This window comes from Porites lutea, chromosome 10 (genome assembly GCF_958299795.1).
Source record: "Porites lutea chromosome 10, jaPorLute2.1, whole genome shotgun sequence".
Taxonomy (NCBI): domain Eukaryota; kingdom Metazoa; phylum Cnidaria; class Anthozoa; order Scleractinia; family Poritidae; genus Porites; species Porites lutea.
The window spans coordinates 2541934-2558784 of NC_133210.1; the positions used below are offsets into that span (position 1 = coordinate 2541934).

The 16851-nt window shown below is 41.7% G+C and overlaps 1 protein-coding gene across 1 annotated transcript in view; it reads right to left on the reverse strand.

Moving 5' to 3' along the window:
• The window catches only part of LOC140951108 (uncharacterized), a gene marked incomplete in the record, with an annotated part of 73956 nt that overhangs the window by 29108 nt on the left and 27997 nt on the right, over positions 1–16851 (reverse strand). The window contains 13 exon segments of the mRNA XM_073400325.1: positions 117–198; positions 863–970; positions 1530–1636; positions 2312–2499; positions 3248–3377; positions 6712–6828; positions 7961–8089; positions 9941–10105; positions 10874–11020; positions 13015–13170; positions 14591–14707; positions 15338–15475; positions 16574–16696. Coding sequence (XP_073256426.1) covers positions 117–198; positions 863–970; positions 1530–1636; positions 2312–2499; positions 3248–3377; positions 6712–6828; positions 7961–8089; positions 9941–10105; positions 10874–11020; positions 13015–13170; positions 14591–14707; positions 15338–15475; positions 16574–16696 — 1707 coding nt within the window.

Sequence of the window (16851 nt, forward strand, 5' to 3'; positions counted from 1 at the left end):
GAAAACTGGTGTCGACTCCTACCCACTACTTCTATAGGCAATACTCGATAACCCATCTGGGATGAAAGATTCTCCTTGTGCTTGACAATAAGTGCTAAATTTTCAAGCAACCATACCTGTCGGTCGGGAAAAGGAAATTACAACAGACTGAAGAAAAGAGAAGTCCCCATCACCATCCTCCATACTGGAAGCAAGCATCTGAAAAATGAATAATCAAACAAATTACATACTAACATTTACAGCAAGTGGTTAGGGGTTTATTAGGTAACACAACATTGTACTTCCATCACTCGATTTAGAACATTTCTTTGCGTTCGCGTCGACGTGAAAGTTCTTAATGCGACGTTAAATGTTATGGAAGACGTTAACAAACAAAATCTAATTCTTCTTTCGCTTTTTGAACTTGGATGCAGCCATTAGGAATTACACTGGAATAAACGCGATAGTTCGAAAAGAAAGCGGCCGTCGCTGTTGTAGTTTTTTAAATGTGCCTAATGTTATTTTAATGGAGGGATTATAAGTTTCTAAGAGATATTAGCAGTGAAAATTGAAAGAGACATTAGGGCCATTCATACGAGGGAAAAAAAAGACGTGTCCTAAGTATTAAAGACGCAAACTACCTCGTATAAACGGCACATTTTGTCTGAAATTTAGCCAAGACGTGTTCTCTCTAAGAACTTTTTCTTCTTTTTTTTGATAAACCACTTTCGATATTTTGATAACCGAGATCATGGGAACCGGTGAGATAGCCAGAAACTTAAGAATTATTGATAGTGAGAATGCCAGATGCAGCGCAAACGTTTACTTCAGTAACGCTCAGACAAGCAATTTAACACGAGATTTGAAGCAAAATGAAACTCACTTTGATATAATAGTTGACACCTGGCGTAAGTCCTGTCAGTAGATATGAGTGGACATTTCCAGTCACAACAGATCGGAAATGAGGTTCACTGTTGTCCTTGTAATATATCTGTTAAAATATACACATATATTTTACTTGTTAAATTGTTTTTAGCTTTGTAATGTAGCCTTGTAATATAGTCATTTTAAATCCTTAGCGAATAAGCATATCTGTCATTTGAAAGACGTTAAGTTCAGAATTTAATATAACTTGGAAGGTTTTAGAGCAAGCGGTGCCTTTCAACCCCGCTTCAAACCTCTGTACTTTGTGCCTGTGGGAAAAATATTTTATCATTGGCAGACCCTGTCTGGCGTGCCTGAACAACCGTAATGAGTTTGTAACTCCCTGCAGGCACACGTGCAAATTTCTCCTTAGCAGCTTGTCACGCAATAGCATCTGATTCAAATTCCGCGCGAGTGTATATATCTGTATCAGCGTATGGTGTAACGAACTTTTCATTGGCAATTTTATCTAAGGAGTGCAGCACATCTTGTGCGGTACGAAGCTAGTTCGTAATGTAATGCCAATTCGGATCTTGCGTCGATCAGATCACGTGGATTATATATATTTTGATGTTAATCTACCGAAATCTTTCTTCCAACGTTTGTCCAATCCACGTGCGTGTTACCTTATAACTTGTGACCGCATGACAGAACGTTGCTGGTGTTTCCCAGGTTATCTGTATTCTGTCACTCCCTTTAGAAACATGCTGTATATTTTGTGGAGGACTTGTTGCTAAAAGAGAGAAGATCATGCTTATCACGTTGGCTTTCTTAGACTATATTTGATACGGCATTGCGACATTTTAATAGGGAGATTGAGCATCAACGACGGCGACGTCGACGAGAACAGCAAAAAAGCAATAAGTTTAGATAGGCAAAACATCAACTATGAACGTGTATCACCCTTGTTTGTACAATTCATTTCTTTCTTCCGAAAACGCCTAGCTTCACCTTTTGTCAAGGACGTGAACACGAGACAGCGACTTCCTTTTTCTTTTCCTGGACTTCAATACAGTCTTTAAGAATTGAACTCCAGAAAAGATTTCCAAGTGAAGTTTTGAGGACCTGAACGAGGTGGACTAAGCGCGATGAAGTTTCAAGCAACGCGAATTCACTTCTTAAGTGTTTTACGTCACGTTTTCGTGCCCGTCGCCGCAGTTATTGCTTAAGGCCGCGGGGGAACCTATCCATCAAATTCATAACGCAAAGTTTTGCTCATGCCACATCTTTTAAAACGCTTATATCTCGGGGTTTTTTTTATAAGCGATTTAGATAATACTCTACACAGACATCGTGAAATGATGGAAGTTTAGGAGTGAAGACCCTGGGAGAGAGGTTGGTCATTTACTTCTTTTGGCTCTGCACCTTGAATGTGGACTGATCAGATGCACAAAGATAAAGAACTTACTGACTTGAGTTGTTTCTTTTTTGATGGTGTCCGAAAAGGGCCCTGGTTGCATTCCCAACAGCAGTACTTGAACTTTGAACTCATATTCCGAGCACGGTTGCAAGTCAGTAACCAGGTAATAGCTCAATGTCATAGTGTCTTTCGCACGCCAGACATCAGAAACTGGTATAGAGTGAAGAGAGGCAGCTCTACAATTAAAATGATCAACACGGTCAAACAACTTTCCAATAGCCTGTACCAGGCTCCAGGATAGTGGGGAAAGTGGATCGAGAAGATTTGTACTAAAACCGCGTGGGGGCTGGGGAGAGACGAAGTAATGGAGCCTGTAAGCATTGTTTTCGATACTTCATTTCGGTATGCCAGCTCCTGGTATACCCTATGATTAGTCAATTGTGACAGTTTACTTTAACACTTACGTCAATCATTTGGCTTCGCGGGCGCAAAGTCTAAGAAACATGTCGAGCATGTGTGAAACCCTCCCAGACCACAACTTCTGACGTTTTGACATTTGACATTTTAACACGAGAAACGGTTTTTTCACAAGCTCTCCCTTTCTCTCGATCCGCCGTTTTTCGTTTATTCGCTGATTCACTGCTCGCTCGCTTTTTGGCGCGTCTTCACTGACCTACATCCTGGCGCAGATTAACTTTCCAACAACCGATTGAGACAACGGAGGAGGAGAATATGGTCATTTGAAGGTTGAGAATGACATTGTAGACAATGGGTGGATTGACCAAAGACAAAGCTATGACAGTGATGACGGCGCGTACAGATCGACCAGTGATGGAGCAGCAAATAGATTACCAAAAGTCGCGTTAAGTCCTTTCCGCGCGTGTTCGCGTTCTCACTTGACTTTGCCTTGTCTTTGGTATATCTGCCAATTGACACCATTTTGCATCATGAAGAGAATATGTGTATGGTAGCACTGTTGCTTACCTGTAAGAGATCCTGGATCCAATTATTGTAACATTGGGGGGTTTGTGAGAAACTGGAGTCCAGCTGAGGCTAACTGAGGCTCCACCATTTAAAGCAACTGCCGCCAAATTTGTAACTTTTAAGGTGTTCGCTAAGAAAAAGGATCAAGAAAATCGATTTCACTGAAAATACTAATAAGCGGAGAGTCGTTTGCGAGCAAGCTCTCCAATCGCGTCTCCTTTCGCGTGCAGCTACCGCGTGACTTCTCGAGACTCCCCCAAATCGAGAGGGTCATGTAGCAGCTGCTAGGAAGAGAAGTCACCAATGGTGCCTAACCCTGACCCCCCAAAATACTGAAAGAACTGAAATGCCATGTTATTGTTTTCTGCGACCAATCAGGAGAGACCTTACGAGCTGCTCCTACACACCTGAATGGAGAGCTTGCCGCAGGCTCTGTAGAGATTGGAAGCTCTCGTGAGCGGGCACCCGCGGGACGCGGAAAAGGTGTCCATAACTGGGGCTGGCCGATTACGGGAATATAAAAATACAGAGTTTGTATGGGATTTGAGTAAAACGGGGACTTGTGAAAGCGGCCGTTTGTAGAGCTGTCCCCTTAGGAGAGTGTCCGTTAGGAAAGCTTTCACTGTGGCTCATAAGTACCTCTCAAAGACGAACAGTATGACCTCCTAAAGCCTCAGCGAAATGGGGCAATGAAAAATATGGCTACCAGGAGCAAGAGCACTCTTGGTCACTACAGACACAAGCTGTTATTGATCATATTCTAAATGATACACTCTTGTAGTTCTCTAACACTGAAGAGGCTCCTGTGGCTTTTAACGATCAGAATGAAACCAATTTCAAAAGGTATGTGGGGATGGAGGGCTTGTGTAAATAATAACTAGCAGCAGCCGTTGGCTAGCAAGTGCGGGCGAAACCGCTTTCATGGTGAATGCCATTCAGGTTAGTGCCAACAAAAGAAATCACTACGGTTCAAGAAAACTGGATTGAACAATTCAGTAAACAAGACTCACATTTCAACGATTTTATTCGCAGTTGCTTAGATAAAATTAGTCTGCAAATGTTAAGGAGCGAGGAGAGACGTTTTTATTCGCTGGCAAAGATACATTGAAACAGTAACGCGTGACACAAGTAATGCGTGTATACAGTCATGCACGAAGTCTTATTACTTAATCGAATATTCAATCCGTGTTCAATGACCAAAGGCCCTTGATGTGCAATACAAAACTAGGAGTCATCGGAGCTTAGGAGAGTGCGTTCGATATGTTTGTTAGGCGTACAGACGGGTAACAGTTGAGGAGGAAGATTGGATGGTTCTTGCGATAGATAAATATGATTGTGGCATATTTTGAACGTAAGGGTTACGTACAACGAAACTTCTATTTAAACTGTGTATCATTATAAGAAGATTTTGAAAAGATATCGTATGGTTCAGTGTCAATTGCTTGTAATCGGAGGAGACAGTGGCCAGAGTGCGTAGGGCGGGTAAATAGAACATTTTAATTTTTGTTTTACTGGCGCCATTACAGGGCGCAGTTGTTCAAAGGCCGATTAGCGCTTAACCCGGAATTCATTTTCTTTCTTCAAAAACACTTCTTCGGATAATTTTCTCTTTTTTTTTTTTTAAGAGCATCCAATCATCAACTTGTTGACAAAATGAATTAAACTGAATTTACTTTTTTAAAAGCTTTCACATCTGAATTTAAATTTCGCACTAACCCTGTCAAAGCCTTCAGTGGAATGTGTGTGCGGCTCACGTCAATAACTTTTCCAGTAGTTTGGTCGAGCGTGTTGATTTCAGTGACTCGAGAGTGGCGCTACTGTCGGCTGGTTTATAAGTTTTAACAAATAAATAAAATAGAGTTAAAGTGTTCGTTTGTCTGGTGCCGAAAATGTCATGATCAGATGGCGCCGCCGAGCTTCAAATCTAGGTAGATTTACTATGTGACACAACGGCCGCCGAGCTACACAACTCGGTAAATTTACTCTTTGGCCTGACAACGGCTGCCGAGCTACACAACTCAGTAGATTTACTTTGTGACACAAAGGCAGCCGAACTTAACCCGCTTTGATGCATGCACCAGGAATTGCACACATTTTCCAAAGACAGTGACGAACCATGCTGAAAAATATGAAGGCTTAATCCAAAGTAAAATTTAACAGCAAACTTCTGAAAGATGAACGCTTTGGAAGATTCAGCAAACACAGACCGATGTAAGCTTTACGAAGATTCAGCAAACTTTTTAAAAGATGAACGCTTTACGAAGACAGAATATCAGACCTCAGCAAACTTTGAAAGATGAACGCCGAGGACACACGAAACACCACGTGAGATAGCGCGTCAAAGTGAGACAAAACGTATGCAAGCACTTCAAAGTGAGGCAAATGTGTGTCGACGACGACGAAAATGCAATCTCAAAATAACCTCCCTTATTAATTGCACAGGACACCCAATAAGGCACATAACACCCAACACAAATTAGGGGTTGCGTTCTCGTACCTCGAACGCAATAATGAAACAGCTTAAATTACCACTGGAGTTTAAAGCTTATCGAAGCTTTCGGATGACAAGCGACGTAACATGCTTGGAAACGTATAAAAATATAAAAACCATGCACTGTAGTGAAACCTGAATAAACTTAATTTACATCGATTTCTAGACTTTGCTAGCACTCGTAACTTACCGACAACTTGTCCCGCACTAAGCTGAGATCAGGCTCTACTTTCATTTTCCTGGGTAAATAGATTCCAGGCCGGCAAAGCGAATGGAGAAGTCTCCCATTTAGTACCGTACTAGTGTATCTGAATTACGTGTGCTGGCGAATCGAATGTAATAGTGATTGTTGCACCACTTGTATGTGCATTCACGTGATTACCGGGACATCAGAAGAACCTTAAACTCAACACTAGGGCCTTTGGGGCCACATACCGTGCGTAATAGTCAGTACAACACGGGCATCCCAAAAATGTGAACAGATTCGGAAAAAATCTCGCTATACAGTTAAAAGAGTGTCGATCACAAAAAGTAGGCTGCAAGCTCCTTTTATCGCCCGCAATAATAATAATAATAATAATAATAATAATAATAATAATAATAAAAACTGAATTAATGAAATTCTAGTTTGTTTCTTTAAGCAACTTCTATTTATAACAAAAACAGGTCATAACAGAAGGGGCTTGGAAAAACGAAAATCTAGCCCAACTTTATACTCAGAAACCGCTCCCCCCGCCTCACTCTCAAAAGATAAAGTTAAAAAGGTAACAGTGAGAATAAGTGATCAATGGTAAATCGCAGTTAGCCATTTGCCCTGAACGTCGTGTCGGTTATCATAAATCTCTCTATTCACACAAGACAAGTCAACTTAAAAGCGCTAACAACTTGACCCTTAACAAACGGCTGACTTTTCTAATCTAAACATGTTGCTAACTCAAAAGAAAATAAAATTACGTATCCTTTAGTTACTTACCACAATATCTCTCATCCGTACCATCCTGACAGTTTGGAACGCCATCACATACTTTAGCCAGAGGCAAGCAAAGGTTTGAATCGCACTTGAACTGGCCAGTACATGCACTTGGAGTTGCTACAAAATGGCAGCAATAATCAATGCTAATATAACAGTACAGTGACTGGGTCACTAGCCTGCGTGGTAGCTCGTGGAGCAGGAACGCCTGACCAAACCCTAAGAACGTCTGCGCGGGATACCCGCATTACAGACGCATAAGAAATAGGGCGCGCGTGAGCGAGGAGGACACGCACCAAGTATGACTAACTCGTGAGAGAATCAGATACTGTCAACTCTCCCGTAAGCGACCACCCTTGAAGAAAGACAAAGTGGTCGCTTGCGGGAGGTGGTCGTCTATGAGGAAAATCAAGAAAATATACTTAACTAAACTGATTAACGTGATTACATAAAGTTATTACCTATTCAACAAGCCATCATTAGGCACACAGAAAACTGGCAATAATGTTTCACATCGAATAGCACTTGGAACTGTTTAAACTATGTACATAACATTTTGCAGGTCTTTGCATCAACGCTACAATCCACCAATTTATCTTCAGATCGTATTACAGCCATCTTTTTTGTAGGTCAACTGCTTTAATCTTTCAGCACGCTTGTTCAGCGCTTTTAAAACTGAACTTTTGTGACAGTTGAGAAATGGTTTTCTTTAAATCATACGTAATCATGCTGGGAGGTCGCTTACGAGAAAATGAAAACAATAGAATATGTCGAATTTCTGAAGTGGTCGCGGTCGTTTAAGAAATTCCAGTAGTGGTCGCTTACGAGAGAGTTTTTAAAACAGTATTTGACAAAGACAGAAAACGGTTATTTTCAAAGTGGTGGCTTACGGGAGGTAGTCGTTGTGAGAGAGTTGACTGTAGAATCAGTTACCGAGTCAATAAAGGCGCGCGTGAACGAGGACGACACACACCCAGTGTGACTAACTCATGAAAGCCAGAATCAGTTACCGAAGTAATGAGTGCATAGTTAGGGGCCAACTGCTGTGACGCCGCGCCCCACTCCCCTCCTCTCCCCCCAATGTGAGAAAAGAGGGTCACATAATCTTTCTGACAAAGACATGATATCATTTTTTTTAACTTATCGGCTTGCGAAGAATTAACAAAGGGAACAGTAGTTACTGTTTCTAAACAGATTCCTCTTTGCTTAAATACAAACAAACCAGAGAAACTCGAGGAGGCTTTTAGCTTACCACAGCCAGATTCGTCAGAGCCATCAGAGCAATCACTCCTTCCATTACACACAAATGCCAGAGGAATACATACACCAGAGAGGCACTGGTACTCGTCAACTGCACAAGTGATGGGTCTCCTGGTGGTCTCTTGAAATAAAGAACAAGACTGTGAGCGGATGTAGATCAAAACACTTCAATACCCCATAATAAAAACGAGAAGGGATGGGACTGGAGCCGCAATGTGTCCCGCAATTGTTTCTGGGATAGTTACTGTGAACCCAGCCGATCAGCTGTTGGTTACTGTCCCTAGTAACAATCCCAGATGTCTTTGCGAAAGTTAGCCCAGTTTCTTTCTTGTTTCCAAACTGGCGAAATCTCTCATGATAGACACGTACCGATATGCAGGTGTCAGAAAACCAACGTATCTACTGTACAGGAAGTAGTGATCTCTTTAACAAGTGATAAGGCATTCTTTTTGGGGGCCAGGGAGAGAAGGGGGGGGGGGGAAGCAAAAAGAAAAAAGTTTTTTAATTGTGTAATTACTATGCACCAACAAATATTATTTAAGTATTCTTTAAGGCATAGATACTTTGGCAACTGAATAATGTTGTTGAAGTAAGTTTAAGAAGTTTTTAGCATTTAAGTGTCCGTTACATATCTTTAACCCACTGGATTTGTTACATATTTATATTTTAGACTCACTTTAATTGCCTGATGAATGTGGTCACGAAAGAGCCAGCCTCTAACTACACTTTCGTTATATCATTTATTACTTCTACAAAAGCACTCTAGCCAGTTCAGAAAATAGATATTTTTGACTCTTTATGTTATTTGCAATTTTAAATCTACACTCGACTCTCAATAACTCGAACCTTCACTAACTCGAACCTCGCGCTAACTCATACCAACGTCGATTTCCCCTACATTTCCTGTAATTTTACCCTGGATAACTCGAAGTTTCCCTTCAGATCACTTCTATACAATTTTACCCTCGATAACTCGAACCTTGTTTTAAGCGCGTGACAGGTCGGAAAAAATCGTGTAATGAAGTCCGAAACACGAATTTATTTCAAAACAACCGTGTCAATTCTTTATCTTTACTTTTTTGTCACTCCAGATCCAATTCTTTGTCCATCTCTGTATACTTTGTTGGTTAATTGCATTCCCTCTCCATCCATTTGCTCATTTCCTTATCTCCGGTTATTTGCTTTAAACTCCCGATAACTCGAACTTTTTTCGACAGGGTGCAAAGAAAGTCATTTTTACAGCTTGCCATTCGGGCAAGCTGAAGCTAACATTTACTAGCCCAAACATCATTTCAACTAACCCCAAAAACGTTTTGATGCGCAGATTGATTTCACAGTTTTTCTGTAATTCGAATTCCTCAAAAAACTTCACTCGCCCTAATAACAGAATTCATTAGTCCGATCGCAAAATCCACTCGCCCCGGGCTATCGGATACTACTTTCTTTGCACGCTGCTCGATTTCCCTAAAAAGTTCGAGTTATCGGGAGTCGACTGTAGTTTACACAGAGCATATATTTATTTGTATCTTCAAGATTGGGCGTCAATCTTGTACGAGGATCAAGTTCTTGTTTGTTGCCCCCTTTTTGCATCTCTTTTTACCATCTATTTTCATGCATAACAAGTTATTATACCGCAAAATTCCGAAAATAAGCCCTCCACGTATAAGCCCCCCCCCCCCAAACTCGTAACGCAAAAACCCTCTGTTAAATCGCCCCTCCAAATATAAGCCCCCCCCCCCCCCTTCGGCTTGTAATTGGAAATTTCCCCTCAAATACAAAGTAAAAGAAAGCAAAAACGGTAAATCTCCTTCCAAGTATAAGGCTAGCCCAATCGATTTTGAAACGCAAATTTCCCTCCATAGATAAGCCCCTCCGAATATGAGCCTCGGGGCTTATTTTCGGAATTTTACGGTATATATATAAAAAAAAACAAACTAACTAAAAACAAACACAAAAATAAATAAATTAATACTTGGACAGTTTTGGGGCTGTTCGTCCCAGCTTTGTGGGCAGTTAGTAACTCCATCGCACAACCACTCAACTCTGATACAAATTCCAGATGGACTGTTTTGACAGTGCAGCCATCCGGATGGACAGTGTGGTGCTTGGGTTGTTGTGGGTGCTTGTGATGTTGAAGCTGCAAAGACAGAATGAATTATGTTAATGGAACCGCAGTGTTCATATGGCAAATAGACACTGACATATGTGAAAAATTTTTTCAAGTTTTGTTCTCAATGCCAAGTTGACAGTGGTTTCCACGTGCATGTATCCCCTCGTTCAGAGTAATTTATGGTACATACTGTATTAACGCGATTAAACGCCGCAAATGGCAGCAAAATTAGCGATGAACGCCGCACAAAATCTAAAGAATCTGGCGTTTATTTGAGGATTATGAGATAAAACTCGGCACCACCATCGACAGAATGTCAATTCTATCGCAACAAAAAAAGTGCTTTAATATTAACGATGGTTTACCGTAAGAATTAAGATTTTGAAATAAACGCCGCCCTTGAATAAACGCCACCTCAGCTTCAGAAACGCTCATAATTTGATAAACGCCGCAGCGTTTAATCTCGTAACTGTGATATGGAAACGAAGAAAAAGAAAACGAACGCTACGACATGGAAAGGGTTCGTTCGACGTGGAACGCGCACCTTATACAGATTGCATTTAGGTTATGCAGCAACTACCGTTAATTCGTTGATTGAATGGATTTTCCGACAAGTATAAATATGGGCATCCCCGCAGACTTTGCAAATGCAAATGATATCATCAGCAACTAAAGGAGCTAAAGGAGAGAAAGCCTGGGTGCCTGATCGGTACTGCCGTAGAAAGTACCACGAAATCTTTGAATATCACGAGTTAATTAATTATAGGACTAAAAGCGCCAAGCCAGTGAACTTACGGCATCCTCTCTCATCACTATTATCACCACAGTTGTTGATTCCATTGCACCTGTACCCATTATTGATACACCGCCCATTAGAGCACGTGAACTGCCAATAATGACAAGGACTGGGCGAAGTAGTCGTGTTTACTGGACCTGAAGTACCTGATGAATAATTAAATAACAAATGTGTTAGCTTCTAACGAGTTATTTGTGGTCCTAGATTAGCCAATAGAGGAGGCAAACGTAAGACATAAACTTGATGAACTTTATAGTTGGCAAAAAAGGAGAGGTATGTCGAACGCTACCTCCTGTTGTCACCCTTTGTAAGAGCGAATACAACACTAACGAAGCGACAGCACTAGGGAATCCCTCGTCTTTTTCAATTTCCTCGTTGTGGCCAAAACAATCTACCGACTAGCTTGCCAATACAGTCGTTTCCCCTCGCTCCTCGTCGCTACACGTTTCGCGGGAGGGACTTTCCCGCAAGGAGAAACTGCTTTATTCGCAGGCTACCTAGCAACTCGCAATTTGATCACACAAGCACAGTGAAAAAAAAGACGTCTATTCTTCCGATCACTGCAACACACAACACATCACCTGCACTTGCCTTTCATTAGGTTTACTTCTAGTGAGCAAAAGAATACATGTTTATAGTAGGCCATGGTCACATGAGTCTGTTTAGTTTGTAAACATGCAGCTTTCGTTTAAATGTTACGGATGCAAGCTGTTCTCAGCCCTTTCAATCCGGGCGCAAGTTATGGCGATACAATTCGGTAGTCCATCTTTTATATTTGTGGATGGAATCCCATGGTGTGCCCATTCAAATGAAAACTCTTCAGCAGTTTTTTCACATGGTACTATTTATTTAGTATGTAGTTCTAACTTTTGAGTCTGTGGATGAAATCCTATGGTGTTACCATTCAAATGGAACCTCTTCAGCAGTACTTTCACATGGTGCTATTTATTTAGTATGCAGTTCTAACTTTTGAGTCTGTGGACGAAATCGTATGGTGTGACCATTCAAATGAAACCTCTTCAGCAGTACTTTCACATGGTACTATTATTTCATTTAGTACGTAGTTCTAACTTTTGAGTCTGTTGATGAAATCCTTTGGTGTGACCATTCAGATGAAACATCTTTGGCAGAACTTTTGCACAGTACTATTTGTTTCTTGGAATTTTACAAATAAAAAAATAGCATAAAATGGAGCTTATTTATTGGGTGAACTTGAACCGCTTTACTTTGGTTTCCACTAGAAGAGAAGGGTTCCGTTGGACTTTTCATTAGAGAGATTAAGAGTCCATTTATGGCAAACGGCAAACGTCAGCCTGAAGTTTGATTCAAGTTGAGAATTTCTCAGAATAGAAAATAAGGACATAAAAACTTTCCAAAACAGTTCTTATGGATAAAACTGGCGTGAAACTACTTAGTTTTGAGTACAAGTAATAAACAGTGAGGGACAATTAGGGGAAAAACTTGGTCACGTGGTACAAATTCACGGTTGCCGTTTGGCGTAAACGTGAATCTTACAGCACCTACAATTTGTATGGCAAACCCGGAAATTCCGGGGAAAACTCAAATGGAAGGTTTCATCCCGGTGGAAATTTTCCGGAAATAAAGTAATACCTTTCGAGGCATTACCGTTTTCCCGTTTTTGCTGAAACGACCGAAATTTTCTGTACCATTTGTTTGGATTACTAGTGCCAGGCTTCACGTCGAGAGAAAGCGAACAATTTACGGGTATTTTGTAAATGGTACAACTCAATCCCGTTCCTGTTTTCGGTGCCAAAAAGAAGGCCAGCACCATTTCACGGACATTTTTTCACCGAAATTTTCGTACAAATGGTAAGCTCCGTTAATCTCTCTATTGATACAAACCAACCTCCGCTAGTGGAAGGGGTATTGTGCAGAACACCAAACGGCCACCGTAAGCAGAACGAATCTGACGTTTAGTGATTAGGGTTCTGACACCCAGCTGAGTGAATCAAGTTTCAGGTCAGTTTTCACAGTGTAATGACCCTGAATAAGACCTGATTCACACAGTTTCCTAACCCTAATCACTTACCTTCAAAGCCATTCGGCGTTCTGTAAAATACCCCTGCCGCTCCGCTAGCGGCACTTTCTCTTTCAAGTTTACTTCACCGTGACTACATACCGCAATACCATTCATCTGAGTTGTCTCCACAGTCGTTACTGCCATCGCATACATCCCACATGTATACACAGAATCCATTGTGGCACTTGTACTCATACGAGCGGCAGTTTGAAGGGCGTGTCCAGGGAGTAGTCGATGGAGTGGGTCTAGTTGTGTCTACAACATAAAAGTAGAGAGCTGAAGCTGGCATGGGGTCGAGGCAATTGAGAGATAAAGCATGACGTCACGTTACCATGGTGACAAAATTTCTAAACCTCGGCAACATTTCTTGACAGAGACGGCCATTTGCGTATGAAGGAAAAATATGGGCTACCGTTTTGTTCCTGAGTTCATGAAAGACTTTCACTGTCAATTTTTTCGCTATTTTTTTGCCATATTTGTAGTCCAGGTATGTTGAGATGCAGAAATTTTGCTACCATCGCAACACGACGTAACAACTTCTCCTCTCTACGAAGACGACAAAGAGCAATAAGTTTAGTAAAAAACAACAACAACAACATCAACAGCATCCACCGTTTTGGGACATTTCTAAGCCACGCAGCACATCTACGAGGTCAAATTTTGTGGCGGAAGTAACGTACAACAGAATGTGGTATTAAGGGATTCAATTTTAGTAGAATCTGCCCACGTTTGACAAATTGAGCGTGCTGAATTGCAGTACAGTAAAATAACCTTTATTTAAGTCTAAATAGCTACTTTTCAGACATGCCACAAATAAAAATATATTTACACATGAAACAATAAAAATTGATCATGTATTCATTTACAAGAATAAGAATGAATGCGGTAAAGTTTGAAAGAAAGAAAGTTCTCTGTATTAGTCACGTTTTTACCTTAGGTAATCATTTCTCATAACCTTTTCTCTTTACTACGTATTCATATTGTTGGGAGAAAACTGATGCTGGTCACTCTTGGGAATTTCAAAGTTCCTTCATGCTGTGCAGTTGTAACTCAGAATAGCCATTTACCCGCGCTATGGCCAGTTTAAGCTTAGTAGTAGGGAACTTAAGCACCAGACGTTCTTTGTACCGCGCATGACAGTCACTGCGCATGTCAAGACGTTCTTGGGCTGCAGATACGGACTTCAAAACGCGAGTTCTCAGGTTGAAACCAGAGGTTCAGAAACGTGAGTATGAACACAGTTAAAATTTTTCGTATTTGATGTCCAATATAACAGTTTCCAATCCTTGTATGTTCTTTTGTTATGTTAGAACTTTAAAAGCGTAGTAGAATCTTTGACAGACATTTTCAACTGAATTATTCTATCCGCGTTCGTGATGGTTTCACGTTGGTTTGCTTAATGATTTGCATTTGGCGCGTAAACCGCGTCCCCGATTCAGTTCTGCGCGGCCAGCCATGCCGTTCGTGAATCGAGAACGTCTGGTGCTCAAGTTCCCTACTGAAAAATTCAACGGGTAAATCGCCACATGTAGGGGAATCCAAGTCATTGTCAGTGGAACCTGGACTCTGGATTCCAAAGCCCAGGATTCCGGATTCCATGAGGAAAAATTCCCGGATCCCGGAATCCGGATTTGCCTGCATGGGACGAGGTAAAGATTGAAGACTTGAAACTTACACGAACATCCGTCTTCATCCGATTTGTCACCGCAGTCATCTTCTTTATCACACCGCCAACTCTCAGGAATGCATCGTCCATTTGTACAATTAAACTGACTCGGTAGACATGATTTAGCTGAAAAATAACCATTCCAGTCAAACATGCATTAAGCGATCAACCATGGAATGGTTGACAGACCGCGAAGACGTCAACCGTCCAGTGATGAAAAAAAAACCACATATATGTATATACATCGAAAGAATGACATCATGCAAAAGAAGGCGGCGGAGAGCAAAAACAACAACGACGTAGCTAAATTATTGATTAAAAAAGAAAGCAAGATTTATAGCTGATTCAATGAAGGCTGCTTTGAGGGGCTTGCGCACTGGCAAACTGTCGTTTTGTGGTCACTCAAGCAGAGCATTGCAGTGAGTTCTGTATGCCCTAGTGTCCGGCAATTTCCAACGACCAAGGCCAAGAGCCAGCCAGCTGCTTCAAATCTGCATCCATCTCAGGCGGAGTCGTTCGCGTCGCTGTCATACTCGTGGTTAGTTTGTTTGGCGAAATCAAGCCAACTACTCAAACAACAGCGACGCGAACGACTCCGTATATGCCAGAAAGAAACCTCCACTCGCAAGAGTGTGGTAATGGAATTGTTGCCCATACTTACGGTTATGGGTACGAGTAGCCTTCCCTTAAAAGTACACAGAAACGGTGTATCTTATGGTCCCTAATACACGAAAGAAAAAAAACGTTTCAACATACTGCAATTTGAGGGCTCATCACTTCCGTCTCCACAATCTTGGTCCCCATCACAGAACCAACTGTTGGGAATGCACAGACCATTGTGACAGCCGAACTGGGATGATGAACAGTTGGGTAGCTTCACTGTCGGGGTTGGTGCTAAGGTGAGAAGTAAAACGTTATAAAGAGCGACAACTATAGCAAGGAGTGGACAAAAAACGCACTTCATTTGAGTGTCACTCTGGTAATTAAGCACGAAAGTATTGCGTACACTATTTCTGGGTCTACTACTGGGGACGGGGCAGTCAATTAGGCCATTTCCGAGTTCCAAAAACTCATTTTCAAACACGTTTTTCGATGCAGATATTCAAATTCCAGAGACGAAGTTGCAAGCTCTCCTTCTTTTCCCGCCCGGCCGCCAGAGCCCCCCGGAAACCTTGCTCACACGCTAACCACGCGAAGGTCTAGCAATTTACAGTGCAAAGGCAGTATTTTCATTTCTCAGTTATTTTAAGGCCCCGAGCATTCTCCGGTCCCGCAACATCCCCCTCTGCAGTTTAGAGCTCTACTGACGGAGCTAATTCGGCCGCGAAAAAATAAGCATCCATTTCATTAACACGACAGGTTTTAAAACTTTACAATCTTCTTTATATCACTGGAAATACTGAAGCCGCCTATCGACATTCCAGTTCGAGCAGCAAGAGGGATGTCTCCCATATGGACCTCTAGTTTTATCACCTTGGCTCCCACGAGTCTCCTGTTGTTCAGTGGTAGAGAATCTTGACAAGTAAGCAAAACGGGATCATTTTACGTTTCTGGGAAACTGCCCACCTACCCCTCCCCTAAGCCAACATTTTGCCCTAAGTGAGAAATAAGTGTTAATGTTGGCTTAGGGGAGGGGCAGGTGGGCATTTTTCCAGAAACGTAAAATGATCCGCAAAACGAAGGTTACACATTCCACTCCTGTTAGGAAAACTTGAGATCGAAAGGAGGAGCTGTCTTTCCTGCCGGGGGAAATCCCATCGGAATAAACCAATGAGAGACACAGCCACACAGATAGATCATTTCAATTTTGTTTTGTCGCATCAGCATAAGTTCTAAACACTCAGGCTCCCCGAGTTTCTTTGTCGCCTGGTCTGACATTTGCTCTTAACTAATCTCCTCCCATTCAATGCCTTTCTCTCCTACCAAGCCTATTGTGCAAACGCACAGAAAAAAAAGTGGTTTGCAAGAAGGAAATACGGACAGCATACATACATGGAGTACACCCTTGTTCATCCGATCCATCGCGGCAATCATCGTCAAAATCACAGACCCATCGCATTGGAATACAGCGCTTGTTAGCGCAGGTAAACTGATTTGAACGGCAGGTGGGATAGGCTAAAAAACGGAATCAATTAATCCAGTCAATTCGCTTTATGACAAACCTAACGTGAGAAAACAGCCGACATTTTGTGACGCAACCAGGGTGGTTTCCCTGCGAAATGACGTCTGAGGAACGAGCACAGAAATTCTATACTGATGACGTAACACAA